The following is a 16574-nucleotide window of genomic DNA, read 5'->3' on the forward strand; positions in this document are numbered from 1 at the left end:
GGAGAAAGCTGCACAGAGAGAATTCTGGGACCTTCAGAGGGTTTGCCTCTAGTGTTCAATAAAATACTGATTAACACATGCATATAAGGAAACTGCCCAATGCTAGAGAAAGAGTCACCCAAAAAGATCAGAGGGAACAAACCCTAATGCTCACACAGGGCCAGGAATAGTGTATGTTCCCACCAGCCAGACCAGAAAATCTCATGATTCATGGGGGACCTGGTAGCGTACTCAGAAGGGTTTTGCCTCAGTAGTGGGGAAAAATTTCCCCTGGACTAAACACTGCTTTGATCACATCTAACAAATCTTAAAAGCAAGACCTGAAAGGAACAAGCTATTTTCAAGTAACTTAACCGTGTCCCAGAACAAAGTTTAGGAATATTTATAGGAATACAAAAATATATAGTGCCCAATAAGATAAAATTCACATTGTCTGACATCCAATAAGAAATAACCAGACATGCAAAGAAGCAAGAAAATAAAGCGCATAATAAGGAGAAAAAAGCAACTAGTTGAAACTGACCCAGATATTAGAATTAGACATTAAAGCAATTATTATAACTGTATTCCATATGTTCAAAAAGCTAGAGAACCCTGCTACCTTCCTGCTCATGCTCAGCAAATGACTTTGCCTCCTACTTTACAAAGAGAGGGGTAGGTATGAAACGATAAATTCCTCAATTTCTCATACCAAACTGCTGGGCATACTGACATCCACATCCATTACTTCCGTCTTCCTTCTGGTTAAATGGAAGAGATGTCCCTTCATTTGTGCTTTGGCCACATACCTTCTTTTTTCCATAGCTTCAGTTTTGCCCCATCTCTAGCTGACCTGTATCCACTTTTTTTTAATTAATTAATTTATTTTTGGCTGTGCTGGGTCTCCGTTGCTGCGCAGGCTTTCTCTAGTTGTGGTGTGCAGGGACTACTCTTCGTTGCAGTGCGCAGGCTTCTCATTGCAGTGGCTTCTCTTGTTGTGGAGCACTGGCTCTAGGCGTGTGGTCTTCAGTAGCTGTGGCGCACAAGCTCAGTAGTTGTGGCACGTGGGCTTAGTTGCTCCACAGCATGTGGGATCTTCCTGGGACTAGGGATCGAACCCTTGTCCCCTGCATTGGCAGGCAGATTCTTAATCACTGCACCATCAGAGAAGTCTGACCTACATTCACTTTTAAACTCACTCACATCTCTCCTATCTAAAAAAATAATACCCACAACTTTCCTCTACCGCATAGTCATTCTAGCTACCGCCATATCTCTCTCCTTCTCTTCATAGCAAACTTCTTGAAAGAATTTTCATTTCTTCGCCTCTAATTTACTCTTCTTAAACATTTGAAAGTTATTTATATTAACATAATACTTGTACCTAATTAAATAGTCAAATGTTGCTAATAGTTACACTGCAAGAAGTAACAATCTCCTCTCATCCCCAATTTCTGCTCTCCAATAATAATAGTATTGAGCATTTACTTTGTGTTGGGCATTATTCTGAGCCTTTATAAGTACTAACTCATTTAACCCTCACAAAAACTTTATGAGATAGACACTATTATCATTCCCATTTTGCAAATGAGAGAATGAGAATGAAGCTCAGAGAGGTTATATGACTTCCCTAAGAGCGACCAACTAGTTTAGGGTCAGAGGCAGGATTCAAATCTAGGGAGTCTAGTGCTATAGTCTAGACTAGAAGGGCATCCACCTATCTATGTGGCCAGAAGTTTCTCTGCTCCTATGCCAACACCAACATAGAAAGCTCCAGCCCTGAGTGGGCAGCAGAGAGCCATGGCATCACTAGGGCACATGGTTGGCTGTGCATTAGAAGAACCAGTAGGCTACAGAGATAGAAAGACGGGTGCCAGAAATCCACAGGGCAATGTACCACACTGAGGCTTAGTAACTAGCCAGCTGGTAAAATCTTCAGGTGGTAGCGGCTACGTATTGATACACGCCTGAACAGAATTAAGTGACTTTAAGCTGGCCCCTTTTCATAAGAGGAAGCACTGCTGCAAGAACATAAGGAACTCACCTCTCAGCAATATTTTTTGCAGACTGGAGAAACCGCGCCTGGTCATTTTCTTTCAGGATATGCTCAGCTTGGTTGATGAGGACCGTTGAGCGTTCGAGACACTGGCGGCAATTAGCAACCTGCTGTGCCAACTTTCTCAGTTTCATAACCTTAAAGAATTAGCAAAAGAAAAATAAGATAACACATCCAGTGGTTAATTAAAAATGATAAAACAACATGAAGGAGATCTGCTGCAGTGATTCTAAAAATAAGACCTATTAACATCCCATGGTCCCTGTACTAAGCACTCACCTTGTCACCCTACCCACCATGTGTGTTTTGTCAACCCCTCCTACCACCTACGGCCCGCTTACTTACCCTGCAACACAGTCATATACTCCAAGTTACCTACCTCCTCTTTTTATTGATCACATTAATTATTTTTATTATAAAAGCAATGTGTGGTCATTACAGAAAATTTAGAGAATAAAAAGAAACCCTACCACCCGGAGATCACCATTGTTGACACTTTATTGTCACATACATGTTTAATAAAAAGCACCTCCTTTTTCTTTATGCATATCTACATTTCTATGTATATATTTCTCTAAGCACCTTTAAGCATACCTATGTGTTCACAGATCTGTGTTCTCGGACACTTCAGTTCCTGTGTTAGTTGGAACCACCCAGCACGGCACAAAGTAATGGCTATCACTCCAGGCTCTCATAACTTCTCACACTGTACACACAGCATGAGCTCACAATCACTATACTGACCAGCAGACCAGCAAGCGTAAAACCATAGAGCTGCATAGAGGCTCACACCTGAGCTTCTTGACCACGATTCTTCAGTTCCCATGCTAAAAGCCTGGAAGTCTTCTCTCTCTCTCCTTCATCTTTTATATCTAATCAGTCGATGATTCCCATCATTTCCTTGCTAGCAATGCCTGCTACGCTCTTCCCTTCCATTTGTGCTACCACTTCCCTGGTTAGGCCTTCATCAACTCATGCCAAGAATCATTCCATAAGCCTCATAACATGCTTGCCTGACTTCAGTATCATCCCATTCTGATCTACACTGCACACTTCTGCCGTATCTATCAGTCTTCTCCCTTCCTAAGAAACTAGGATGATTTCCTAATGCCTTTCAGATTAAGCCCAAAGTCCTTACAATGGCAGTCATGATCCTTCTGTAATTCTGGTCCACATTTCTACCATTACTTTGTTTTCTTTTTGTATTGACTTATACCATACACACAGTAAAGCACCTAAATCTGAAGTGTACAACTCCATGATTTTTTGCATATACACACGCCCATGTAACTACCAACCAGGTCATGATATAGAACGTTTCCAACACCCCAGAACTGCCATCATTTTGACTGAATTCATAGCACTAGGCCAAAATATTGCTGCTTCTTTGCCCATCTCCCTAAAACCTCATTTCTTCTTGCTTTCATGATCCAAGTTCAAACTGGAACCATCGGTTTGAAGCTTGGACATTTGTAAAGTCAACTCGGCCTTGGCCTCACTGAACTGCTGTGCTTTACCTTTGTCTCTTTGATTTTGACAGCAATCATTTGCTTCCTCTGCTGGATGATCTCTACCAATTCGTCACATTCTTCCATAAGTTTTGCCTCATGCATAGCAGTATTCACCTGCCAAGAAAGTCCAGAGTGTTACACAGTGATTTCTGCCTTTGTCCACTGCGGGCTCTCAAAGGTTCGGACTGATAGCTAAACATGCATAACTTCTTCCATACCTCCCTCATAAGATCCACTCCTAGAAGAAGGGTAGAGATGATGATATTAATGATGCAAGGGCATTGAAGCACCACAGATAGGAAGCTCTCCGGCCTCTGGTAGATCATGATGGTTAATGGAGGCTGGGCAGAAGGACAGATGAGATGGGGGCATATTATTCCCACTGTGAAATTCCCTTTACTCCAGCACCCTGTCCTCCTACTGTTCTTTTGGAAAGAGGGTAAGGAGATTTAAGTACATCAGGGAAAGAGGCTCCCTCTCCACAGGCACAAGAATATTAAGATAACATTACAACAACATATTTGTATCATCCTAACAAAAGTGTTTTCAGTTTTCCTTGTTCCTTTCTAAAATATAGAAAATGTTTCCATTTTAAAATATATGAATGCATAGCTGTATCTTCACATTAAATATATGATTGTGTAGATATATTTTCACATAGTAGTCATCATGTCTTAGTAGATATTTCTCACTTTGGCTGTCCAGTATCTGAATACCTTTCCTACTTGGGGATGCTGGCTATATCAAAATATCTTTACTGCCAAGTCAGGGTAGGGGGTGAAAAAAAAGCCACCATTCTTCATTGTCTTCCCATGTACTGACTTGTCCTTCTGCCCATCTCTATTACTGTTGACATTAGATGATGTGAAGTCCCCAGCTGGGCTAAAATGAGGGCAGAGGAACTTTGGGCTGCCTAAGTGTAAAAGGAAAGGAAGGGGGAAAGGAACTTACATCTTTTAAGCATTTAATGTGTCAATTACTTTATATTGATAGATAAATTATTTCATATAATTATTAGAACCACTTTATAATATAGGAGCTATTCTTATTTCCATTTCACAGATGTGAAAACTGAGGCTAAGAGAATTTCAGCAACTTGCTCAAGATTGCACAGCTGGGACGTGGTGAGACCAGTATTCAAACCAAGACGTGTCAAGGGAAACCCCTTGGCTGGCGAGGTGGGCGGACAAGGTTCAGTTCCATTTCAGCAGCAGTCACACAGGGAAGCACAATCATTCCAAGAGTCTATTCAAGGATCACTCGAGTAGAGCTCTAAAAAGCCGAGGAATAGACAATGGGTTACTTGAGAGCACCAAAACTCAAGTGGCCAGATGTGCTTCATTAGCAAGGTAGGGCTGCATTTCCAATTGCTAGCCCTCTTCAAAGGGCTCCTTTACATACGCCCAAGCCCAGCAAAATACCTGTCGCTGGACCCTGCTGCCTCCTCTCTCACCCTCTAAGGTCCCTGCTGGCCAATTTTCTGTTTCTTACCTAACTGAAATAAAATATGCTTGCCGAATTTCAACCTTGTTGTTTTATTTCCACTTTCCAAGGGGCAAATGCCACAATGAGAGCTTCCATTTGTCCTGAATGAACAGTCCCACGCAGGCCATTCTAGTTTGTCTTCTCAGACTCCTCACTCTCTCCCTAAATTGGATCTACCTTTCCAAAGCAGATAATATCACCCTCTCAAAGAACTCCCACTCATGTGAGAATAAGAGATTCATCTAGTGCTCCCTGGATCTGTGCTTAGACTATTTGGAGACTTAGTTCCCATTTATAGTTTCCTCTTGAGGCTGCTGATGGTATAGTACACAGTGGTATGGTGCCTTGTTTCTTATAATTCAGCCCTTGGACTAACCTTGACATAACACTCACTACATGCCAGGCATTGCCCTAATCAGTTTATATACTAGCTCTCTCAATCATCAAAACAACCGTATGAAGGACGTACCATTAGCCCCATTTTACAGATGAGGAAACCTGAGCACAGAGAGACTAAGTGACTTGCTCAAGGCCACACGCCTAGTAAGTGGCAGAGATGGGATGTGAACCCAGGGAGTCTGACTTTAAGAGTCCACACCTTTAACCATCACACTAAACTGCCTCTCCAGCGTAGTGTAACAGAATCCTGTCTTCAGTTCCTGACTATCATTACCTCTTCTGCACCATCCATCTTTATTTTGTCATCCCATTCTGTTTAGTCTTTTCAGACTACCTGTTGTTCCCCTAGAAGGCCATGCACAACCATGTCTTGTGCCTTTGCTCAAGACTCTCCTTTCACTTGGAAAGTCACTTCATTATTTGTTTGTTGAACAAAGTTCTACTTATCTTTCCAAGCCCAGCTCAAAGATCGTCACTTCTGAAACTTTTTCTCATCTGCTTGGATACAGTTGGTTCCCTATTTATATTCCCATAGTACTTTATATATAATTCTATTATACCATTTACTACGTTACAGGAATTTATTAGTTTGTCTTCCCTGATCAAACGTGAGTTCTGGAGGCCAGGGGCTGTGTCGTATTTGATGATATCTCCAGCACAGTGACTGACATGTGGTCTGTGTTCAGTAAATATATGTTGCATTGAATTGAACGGGGGGCAGTATCTCACTGCTTGCCAGACATGTCCACTTGGTTACTCAAGTTACCCTAAACTCAGTACCTCTAAAAACAAACTCATCACTTTCCCTCTAAATCCAGCTTCCACCTCTGATTTCCTCTTTTTGGTTATTTCTACTATCATTATTGCACTTGCTCAGGTTCAGTTACCTACTTCTCCCTCATCCCCCACATAAATTCACAGCAGTCCTGCCAGAGTCCTACCCTCCTTTTCTTTTCAATCTCACTAAAGTTCTTCTCGTAATACAATGAGGCTCTGGGCCAAGGAAACAATAAATTGAAGCCCTTATCATCTTTTTGGACTATTATTGTAAAAGCCTCATTAATTCATCCCCCTGCCTCTAGAATCTTTCCTTTGTAACCGCCCCCCGTAATCCACCCTACACCCTGAAACCAGGGAAAATCATCACCATCTTCATCATCAACCATGTATTAATCATCTCTTGTGTGCAATGCATTATGCTCAGGCCCTGCCCTCAATAAATGTATAGTACAAAGGGTGATAAGGGCTTCAGCTTATTGGTTCCTTGGCCAATTTTATGGGGGAAAGCCTCATACATATAAAGCAAACAAGTCAAGTTAGCATAAGTGAAATATCAATGAGTGGTGAAGGCTACAATCTACAGAAATTGAAGGGAAAGATCACTCTCAGTGGGGAAGTGGAGGAAAGACGCTTGAATGAAGTGGGACTTGAATTGAGCCTTGGAGATGGATAGGACTCAGATTTAAAAGGTGAGAAGGAGGGAAATTTTGAGCCAAGCTAATGAGATTGAACCCTACTCTTTAGACAATATGGTATCTTTGAAAATTTGGGAAGGGGGGGAGAGGCTAAGATGGTGGGAGAACGACTATAATTAAATTTTTTAAGAAGATGAACTGGGCTTAATGTGACTGGGGGTAATAGTAAGCATGGGGACAATTTAGGAGGCTATTGTGATGTGAACAGGGCCTAGCTGAGGAGGGTAACAGGAACTGAAAGGAACGGTCAAATACGAGACGCACCCCCTTGCTTGAAAATCTTCAATTAGACAGCAAGCTCCTTGAGGAAAGGTTTTATGACACTTTGTTTCTCCCATTGTAAGAGACACAATGCCTTAAACATAACAAACACATAAGAAACATTTACTGATGGATTTAGCAAAGTGAAAAATCAAAATAGGAATGGCAAACATTAGAAAATATACTATAGTAAATGCATTTTGTAGAGAAAATGTAGGTTGAGTGAGGGAGCTTGGGTGGGGTTTGGACAGTTGCATCAGGCAAGATAAAACAGCCAGATGCAACTAGTAGAGCAGAAAGTTGGCTGAAGAGGCAAAATCCCAAACTAAAGTTAAAGCAGTGACATTAAAATCTTTCCATGTCAAGAAGCAGCCCAAAAGAGCAGGGTCCTTAAGTGTTTTCTGAACAGGAAATACTCCAGGGAAAATCTGTCTTCATGATGTGAATAAAACATCTCAAATTGCTTGGAAGGCACTTGAAAGCCCTGGTATTTTCCATGTTTGCAGTTTTCTTTGAAAATGCAGTGAGGTATTTCACTTGCTTATTAACCGTCAGCTGAAAACAACTGGGGTTATATTGATAGGCATTCTTGGTCGGTTGATCTGTTGGTTGGTTCATTGGTTAGTTGGTTGGTGGTTTGTGGAAGACTCAAGCTTTTTATTTGAAGTTTGTTCTTTGGTTTAGATTAGTGGGTTTGCCTAAATGGCTTTATGTCTGTGGAAACATCTATCCTCCCTGAAAATACCATTACAGTAATCTTGGCAACCTATTTGTGTAAAGGAAGGGCAGTTTCTGATGTTTAAGACTGAGTCTGAGCACCAGTCTTCCAAGGCCTAAGCACTAGGGAACATGGGCCTTCCTGTTAAGCTCCAGATCTTTTCTGCTCTGTGCTCTCTTCTTTCCTCCCAAAGGCAGCAAGAATTTGACTCTCCTGTTTCTTTCCAACTGCCCACCCTACTCTATTTCCTGTAGTTCTTTCCTACCTCCCAGCCCAAAGATTAAACCCAGTCAGACCTAGTCTTCCCCAATTTCCATCCTTCTCTGACACAAAGACACACATTCCCTATTTGAAGGATTTTCTTGCTGGTCACTACAAGGAAATCAATACATAGGGGCTCACAAAAGCCACAAGTTGCCAAGGTTTAAGAGACTGCAAAGTTATGTTGGTCATTGTTCCTGTTCCCTATTGAAATGTAAATGGACTAACCTTTTACCCTTCCCTTCTTTTAGAGAGCTTATTTCATAGTTTCTTGGGAGATCTCCCACACACTCATTCTATAGGTCTTTTATCTCTGGGTTTTAAGTTCATCAGCCTTCCCTCCAGCCCACCCCCAGGAGAAACTTCACCACTCATACCTTCCCCTCAGCTCAGTCACGTCCATCAGTCCTGCAGAGCACCACACTGGAGTTCAGGAGGAACTGAGATTTCATATTCAGGTGGAACAATATGTATGAAATAGTGGATGAGCCCTCTACCCAGACTCAAGTGCAATTTATTTACATGGTAATAGAACTCCTCCTCGGCATCTCCATCTTAGTGTACTCCACTCTAAAAGATCAATGCCAGCTTAGTTTATTTCCTGGACTTCCCTGGTGACGCAGTGGTTAAGAATCTGCCTGCCTATGCAGGGGACACGGGTTCAATCCCTGGTCCGGGAAGATCCCACATGCCGCGGAGCAACTAAGCCGGTGCGCCACAACTACTGAGCCTGCGCTCTAGAGCTGATGAGCCACAACTACTGAAGCCCATGTGCCACAGCTACTGAAGCCCACGCGCCTAGAGCCCGCGCTCTACAACGAGAGAAGCCACCGCAATGAGAAGCCCGTGCACCGCAACGAAGAGTAGCCCCCAGCAAAAAAAAAAAAAAAAAAAAAAAAGAGTAGCCCCGGCTCGCCACAACTAGAGAAAGCCCGCACGAAGCAACGAAGACCCAGTGCAACCAAAAGTAAAATAAATAAATAAATGATTATTTCCTGAAACCTTCTGCCCAAATAGATCTTCCCCTTCCCCCTAGGAGATTTTGAAATGCCAGCATTAAAGATCATTTGGAAATGTTTTTATTTCAACAAACACTTATTGAGTGCCCACACCACATACAAGGGTTCCTGAGTGGGACCAAAATGATGAAAAAGACTCAGTTTCTGCCTTCAAGGCACTTATAGTCTAGTGCAAAAGATGAGTGTGAATTCAGCTAATTACAATTTAACGAATAGCAGAACAAGCAATAGAATACAAACACAGCTCTAGGAGAGCATAGAGAAGGGAAAATAATTTGGCCTGTCGAAAAGGACAATCAGGGGATTAGGGAAGGTTTCATGTAGCTGAGCTGGTCTTGAAGGATGAGGTTTATGGGGAGAGAATTCCAGGCAGAGAGAATACTATAAATAGCATGAGCGAAAACACAGGCAGGAAAGCAAAGAACGTGTTTGGGTAAAGCAGATCAGCCTGACAGATGCAAGGGAGGGAAATAAGGCTAGAAACGGAGACTGCAGATATATTATGGAAAGCTGCACTGTCATTTGGAGTCTTTGAACGTACCTGGATTAAATGTCTGGATCTTAAGGCCATAGTAACACCTTAACCATCTTAGCTGAGAACAAGGTGGAGAGAAAAAGCAGGCATAGTATTCCAAGAAGTGGAAGGGCACAACACATTTCTCACTTCCCATTCTTGCCCAGGAGCACCCAGGTGACCACTGCCCCACCTTCTCAGACTCCAAAATGTCAGAGAAAAGAGGCTGAGGGCTTCATTCTACACGCAGCCACTTTCTGTGCAAAGGAGATGAGAAGGAAAAGTGAGAGGTAAATTGAACATCTGACGGATTATCAAGAATTGTTACGAACAACTCTGTCACCTTGCTGAGCTGCAAAGAATTCATTACTCTCGTAACGATGCAGTCAAGAAAACACAATGTTCTCTCTGTTTCTATGAGTTCAGGTTTTTTTTTAGATTCCTTGATTATACTTAACAAGACTATATTGTATACTTGAAAGTTGCTATGAGAGTGGATCTTAAATATTCTCACCACACACACACACACAGGTAACTATGTAAGGTGAGGAATGTATTAATTAACCTTATTGTGGTAATCTTGTGATATATTAGCATATCAAATCATCGCATTGTACGCCTTAAACTTACACAATGTTTTCTGTCAGTTATATGTCAATGTTATATATTATATGTCAATTATATGTGAGATATGTCAATTAAAACACAATGTTATATGTCAATAAAGCTGGGGGGGGAAAAGAAACCATGATGTTTATGATACAGATGTTGCACTTACTGTGGCAGCATCTAAGCTAAGGTGTTGATCCAGATCACACTTTAAAGGACACCATCACACACACCACCACCTCCGCAGCCCTTTGTATAAGGAAGGTTCAAATGTATAACAGGAAGAGGAAGACGAGACTACCTTCTTTTTCATTTTCCAGAGCAAAACACTGCAACATTTCAAAGATGATTCTGCCAGCTTTACATAAAAATAACTAAATGATGTAGGGCTGTTTTTATGAATTTTATCTGTTTCATTGGATTGGGAGGGAGGGGGTCACTTAACAGACTGAGGGACATGTAAAACTATTAATAGGATTTTGAGTCCCCTGTACTGGAGTAACTGCAGCTTAGGAGACAAAAAAATGAAGAATTCCTGAGGCATAGTTAAGCAACCTACTGCCTCAGTGCTTAAGTTTAATTTCTTGGCAGAGAAGTAGATGAGGGGTTGCAGGGTAGAGGTAGGTGGGGGATGGGCGTGGATCACTCCCATCTAGGATGTGGATCACACACACTAGAAAAGTAGTGTGGCTGAGGAGGTAGCAGCCAGGCCATCTCTTGAAGTGTAAGAACCCTAGCGTATTGGGCCCAGGGATCCATGCTGTGGGAGGCCTCGAGACACATGGACATCGACTGACAGACACGTTTCCTGTCAGCTTGTGGGTGCTTACGATGTGCTAGGTGCTGTTCTAATTGCTTCATATATTTTAACTCATTTACTTCTCCCACTGACCCTATGAAGTTGGCACTGTTGTTATCATTGCCATTTTACAAAAGAAACTGAGAAACGCAGAGGTTATGTAATTTGCCCAAAGGTCATACATATAACTAGTAAATGGCAGAGCCAGCATTTGCTCTCCGGCAGCCTGGCTCTTGTCTGTGATTTAACCAGCGTGCATACGTGTGTGCGTGCGTGTGTGCGTGCGTGCGCACACGTGTGAGAGAGAGAGAGAGGGAGAAACAGAGACAGAGAAAATGTGTTCATAAACATACTTCTTTTCCTCTCAGAGTTGCCTCTCAAGATAATCACATTCCTTTGAGTTAACTATTACAAACATTTTGTGTAATTCCCTCCTGATTTTGAAAATAATATATAGTATAAAAATGCATATAATGTAACATTTAGAATATATAATGCACACACATGTGTATCAACACATACACGTATTCCATATTTATTTCACCCTGAGTTTAACTAACAAAAGTTTTGGCAACAGAGAGGACAATTTGCTCCACGTACATGCCTTAGGAATGGCCCTGTGCCATGCGGCAATTCTTTGTTGGCTTTGGAGTCCCTTCTCCTCAGGGATCAGACCCCAAAACCTTGGTAGCCTTAGGGTTAGTTACTTTCTCCCCCATATTCTCTTTCCACACAAGGTTGCTGTTTAGAACATGCAAGAAGTAGGAGAGGCATAATCTAGGTTTGCACCTGGGATTCTATATATATAGCTATAAATCCTATGTGAGGCAGAAACCTCCTTTCTGTCTCTTCAGAACCACCGAACTGTCAGATCTTAAAAAGACTGAAGAAATCATCAATTCCTAGCTCCTCACTTTACAGATAGAAATATGAGGCCTAGGGCTTCCCTCGTGGCGCAGTGGTTGAGAGTCCGCCTGCCGATGCAGGGGACGCGGGTTCGTACCCCGGTCCGGGAGGATCCCACATGCGGTGGAGCGGCTGGGTCCGTGAGCCATGGCCGCTGAGCCTGCGCGTCCGGAGCCTGTGCTCCGCAACGGGAGAGGCCACAACAGTGAGAGGCCCGTGTACCGCAAAAAAAAAAAAAAAAAAAAAAATCATATTACTGATCAATGGCAGGGCAAGGCTGGAGCAAGATCCTTTAACTCCCCATCCAGTGTTCTTCCTACTCTACTGCTTGTTTTGTGAAGCACAGCACTTGCTTATAACCCTCTCTGAAGATATAAAACTCTCTAGATCTCACCCTTGTGTATTTACCCTAGAAATATGAACATGTATATCTAAACACACAAAAAACTTGCATGAATGTTTATAACAGCTTTATTTGTATTAGCCAGAAACAACCGAAATGCTCTTCAGTGGAGGCATGAATAAACAAATTGTGGAACATCAACAATAAAATTTTTTAAAACTATTGATACACACAACTTAAATGTATCTCAGAGGCATTATGATGAGTGGCATAAGCAAATCATAATATGTCACATAAAGTATGATTCCATTTATATAATATTCTACAAGTTACATAGTGATGAAGAACAGATCAGTGGTTGCCAGGGGGCAGATGTGACGACAAAGAGTTTGCACCCCAGAGGTTTTTGGGGGTGATGAAACTGTATTGTTCTGATGATAGTGGTGATTACACGAATCTATACATGGGATAAAATTCATGGAAATACACATACTCCCCCGTCCCCCAAAGTTTGAGTACATGTAAAAACTGGTGAAATTTGAATGAGGTCTGTAGTTTGCTTAGTAGAATATTGTACCAATGACAATTTCCTAATTGCGATAGTTACATGGTTATGAAAGATGTTAACACTGGGGAAGAGGAGATGAATGGTATGTTGGAACTCTATTATTTTAACAAATTCTTTTCTTTAATTTTTTAAATTATTTTTTTTTATTTTTAAATTGCTAGATTTTAATGATCTTTTACAGTTCCCTTTTTGATACAGGAACTTACTTATTTTAACATATCTTATCGGAGTACAATTGCTTTACAATGGTGTGTTACTTTCTGCTGTATAACAAAGTGAATCAGTTATACATACACATATGTTCCCATATCTCTTCCTTCCTGCATCTCCCTCCCTCCCACCCTCCCTATCCCACCCCTCTAGGCGGTCACAAAGCACTGAGGTGATCTCCCTGTGTTATGTGGCTGCTTCCTACTAGCTATCTATTTTACATCTGGTAGTGTATATATGTCAATGCTACTCTCTCACTTTGTCCCAGCTTACCCTCTCCCACCCCGTGTTCTCAAGCCCATTCTCTACGTCTGCGTCTTTATTCCTGTCCTGCCCCTAGGTTCATCAGAACCATTTTTTTTTTAGATTCCATATATATATGTGTTAGCATACGGTATTTGTTTTTCTCTTTCTGACTTCACTCTGTATGACAGACTCTAGGTCCATCCACCTCACTACAAATAACTCAATTTCGTTTCTTTTTATGACTGAGTAATATTCCATTGTATATATGTGCCACATCTTCTTTATCCATTCATCTGTCGATGGACACTTAGGTTTATTTTAGCAACTTCTATATGAGCTTAAACTTATTTCAAAATTTAAAAGAAAAAGAAAGAAAGAAAACTCTAGATGTCCCACAATGATTTAGGCAGGTCTGGTGAACCAACATTTATGTATTTTTCTGAAGTTATAACTAATACGTCTTCAGGCCTTTGCTCAAATGGCATCTCATCTCATACTCCACTTCGCACCCTGGTTTATATTTATCCATAACACTTATAACCTCTAATAAAAATATATTTGTTTATTGTGTGTCTCCGCCAACTAAAATGTAAGCTTCTTAAAGTTAAGGACTTTGTTTTGTTCACTACACCTAGAATAATGCCTGGCACACTGTGGGTACTCAACAAATATCTGTTGAATTAATGAATGAATGTGAGTATTTTGGCCCTGAAATAAAGGACAAATGCAAAACTGTATACTAGATTACATTTCTTCATTACATGAGACAAGTTTCCCTTAACGTTTTCTTTTTACATAATTACTCGAAATGGTAATTTTGTTCTATCATTTACATATTGTTTGCTGCATTATGGAAGATTTGGAAAGATATCAGAATAACAACCTGGGTGCTAGGAGATCACATACTCTGAAATGGTTCTTCACCCAATGTTAAAAGAAAGAAAAAGTTACCTCCTCTGGAAAATCGGCTGTGCTTTACTCACCTTATGATGCATAAAAGATTATACTTACAACAGTCAGCCACCAGAGGGTACTGTTTATTCAGTTATCCTTTCTCAATACCTATTGTGTACCAAGCCATGTGCTGGGTATAAAAAAGTTGATAGGACAGAGTACCCGCTCTCAGAGTTTGCAGTCTGGTGGGGAGACAGATCAGTACATAGAAGTGCTATGACAGAAGCATGCATAGGGTGTTCCAGGTACACGGGGTAAGGAGAGAGAGAGAAGTACAGAGCATGTGTGATGGCTCCCTGGAGGAGGTGATGCCTGAGCTGAGTCTTAAAAGACAAGTAGTAGTCAGCCAGGAGAAAAGGCGAGGAGTGGAAGTTCTGTGAGGGCAGGGGCCATGTTCACACTGTGCTCCCAATGCCCGGCCCAAGGCAGAAATATGCTTAAATATCTGTGGAATGAATGAACAAATTATAAAGTGCAGGTAGTAAAAAGCACATGCTAGAGGTAGGTAGGGTCCAGATCATGATAGGTCTTATAAATCTTTATCTTAATGGTGATGGAGAACCATTGAAGGGTTTGTGGTAGGGGAGTGACATGTGGGCTTTGCATTTTAAAAAGATCATTCCCACAACAATGTGGAAGATGGATTAGAGGGGGGACAGCATGAGTCAGAGAGACCAGTTAGGAATTGCGGTTTCCAAAATGAATATGGCGTGGTCATGGCCACTGCCTTTAAGAAGCTTATAGTCCAATGAAGGACACAAAACAGAATCAGGTAATTCTAATACAGCGAAGCAGGCAGTGTAACGTGATGCACTGGCCACTCTGGCCAAGGTCATGCAGCTAGTGGGCGGCGGCGGAGCCAGTATCAGAAACCAGGTTTCCTGATTCCGAGTCTAGGGCTTTTCCCCAAGTCCTCCTTTTAACTACCTTTCACAACCACAGAACTATGTAAGAGAAAGAGAGCAGGGCGAGCCAATGAAAGATTATGCCTTCTTTAGCCTCAGACTAGACCGTGGGGAGCACTTAGCCCTACTTTGTACTCAAGTCTGACATAAGCATCCCTCCCCAAGACCTTTGTTTCTGGGAGATGGCTTTGGTATCCTGATACTTCCTATATACATACAGAACAAGGAATCTACTGCGAGAGCCAAGGAAATTCACACTCTGACAGCTAAGGTCAGGGAAGCCATAATTCTGAGAAATAAGTCATTCTTTATGAGACAGGGGACTTCAGATGACAAAAGGAAAAAAAACACTGGATCCATGTTCAGAAAAGGAAGATGGTCACTAGAAAGAGCAAGGGCCCAAGTGGAAGAGTGAAAAGAGCTGAAGAAGAGCCTATATTGCTTTCTAAGCTGCGGAGGGTGGAGGAGTTGGGGGGTAGGGAAAGAAGACAGAGAAGCACCAGGAAAGAGCCTCAGGACACGGACCTGAAAAATTCTGTACGAGAGCATCAGTGAAAAAGGAGACCCCAGAAAAAAGTCCAGTTCTGTGAGTAGGTAACAAAGATGCCTTGAGAACGTATTTCCAGGGGTCCTGACTGCCTCATGAGCCAGGACAGAGACCAGAGCTAAGGAGTTTCTATGTAGGAAAGCGCAAGGAGATAAAGGGGTCCTGAGGAGAGCTCTTGGTCAGGCTATCTTGGTGGGGATGGGGTTGGGGATGGAGAGAGACTGAGAGAGAGCGTGCGCGCGCCCACACACACACATACACACACACACACACACACACACACACACACACACACACACACACACACACACGGGCACTCGCTGGGAAGGATCCCTGGGTGTCCTGGGGTAGGGGTTTATCTTTACTGAACCAAAAGCCAAACTGAAATTTGTTAAAAGAATGGGCTTTGAAGTCAGACCTGAAGTTAGCCTCAGGTTAGCCTCCTAGCTCTGTCTGGTCTTGGGCAAGCAGCCTAAATTTCCTATTCTGTAAATTAGGATGATACTAGTATCTAGCCTCATAGGGTTTTGTACATGCTTATTAGATTAAGCAACAGAAATAAAGCACCTAATACATTTTCTGATATATAATAGGTAGTCAAATAGTTGTTGTTGTTGTTGTTTTACTACTACTGCTCTGATGATGGTGATGACTGTGACTACTATTGCTAAAACCACTATATCTTCTAGGGTTTTCTGCCGAACAAACAAGCAAGCACTGTTTTATCATCTGGTTTATTTTTATTCAGTTTCTGCATATTTTTTGCTTTCTGGAACATACTGGGTCACGATTTGCTTTTCTCTGAGATT

At 41.8% G+C, this 16574-nt stretch overlaps 1 protein-coding gene across 8 annotated transcripts in view; it reads right to left on the reverse strand.

Moving 5' to 3' along the window:
* The window catches only part of MID2 (midline 2), a 108693-nt gene that overhangs the window by 22823 nt on the left and 69296 nt on the right, over nt 1-16574 (reverse strand). For 6 of the 8 annotated variants that reach the window (XM_067724169.1, XM_067724164.1, XM_067724168.1 and 3 more), the window contains 3 exons: nt 3765-3887; nt 3553-3660; nt 2024-2172 (listed from right to left, as the gene is read on the reverse strand). In XM_067724169.1, the coding sequence (XP_067580270.1) occupies nt 2024-2172; nt 3553-3660; nt 3765-3887 (380 nt within the window). The remainder of the gene's footprint in view (nt 1-2023; nt 2173-3552; nt 3661-3764; nt 3888-16574) is intronic. The other 2 variants (XM_067724172.1, XM_067724171.1) reach the window with 1 other exon arrangement.

This window comes from Pseudorca crassidens, chromosome X, assembly GCF_039906515.1.
Source record: "Pseudorca crassidens isolate mPseCra1 chromosome X, mPseCra1.hap1, whole genome shotgun sequence".
Classification (NCBI taxonomy): domain Eukaryota; kingdom Metazoa; phylum Chordata; class Mammalia; order Artiodactyla; family Delphinidae; genus Pseudorca; species Pseudorca crassidens.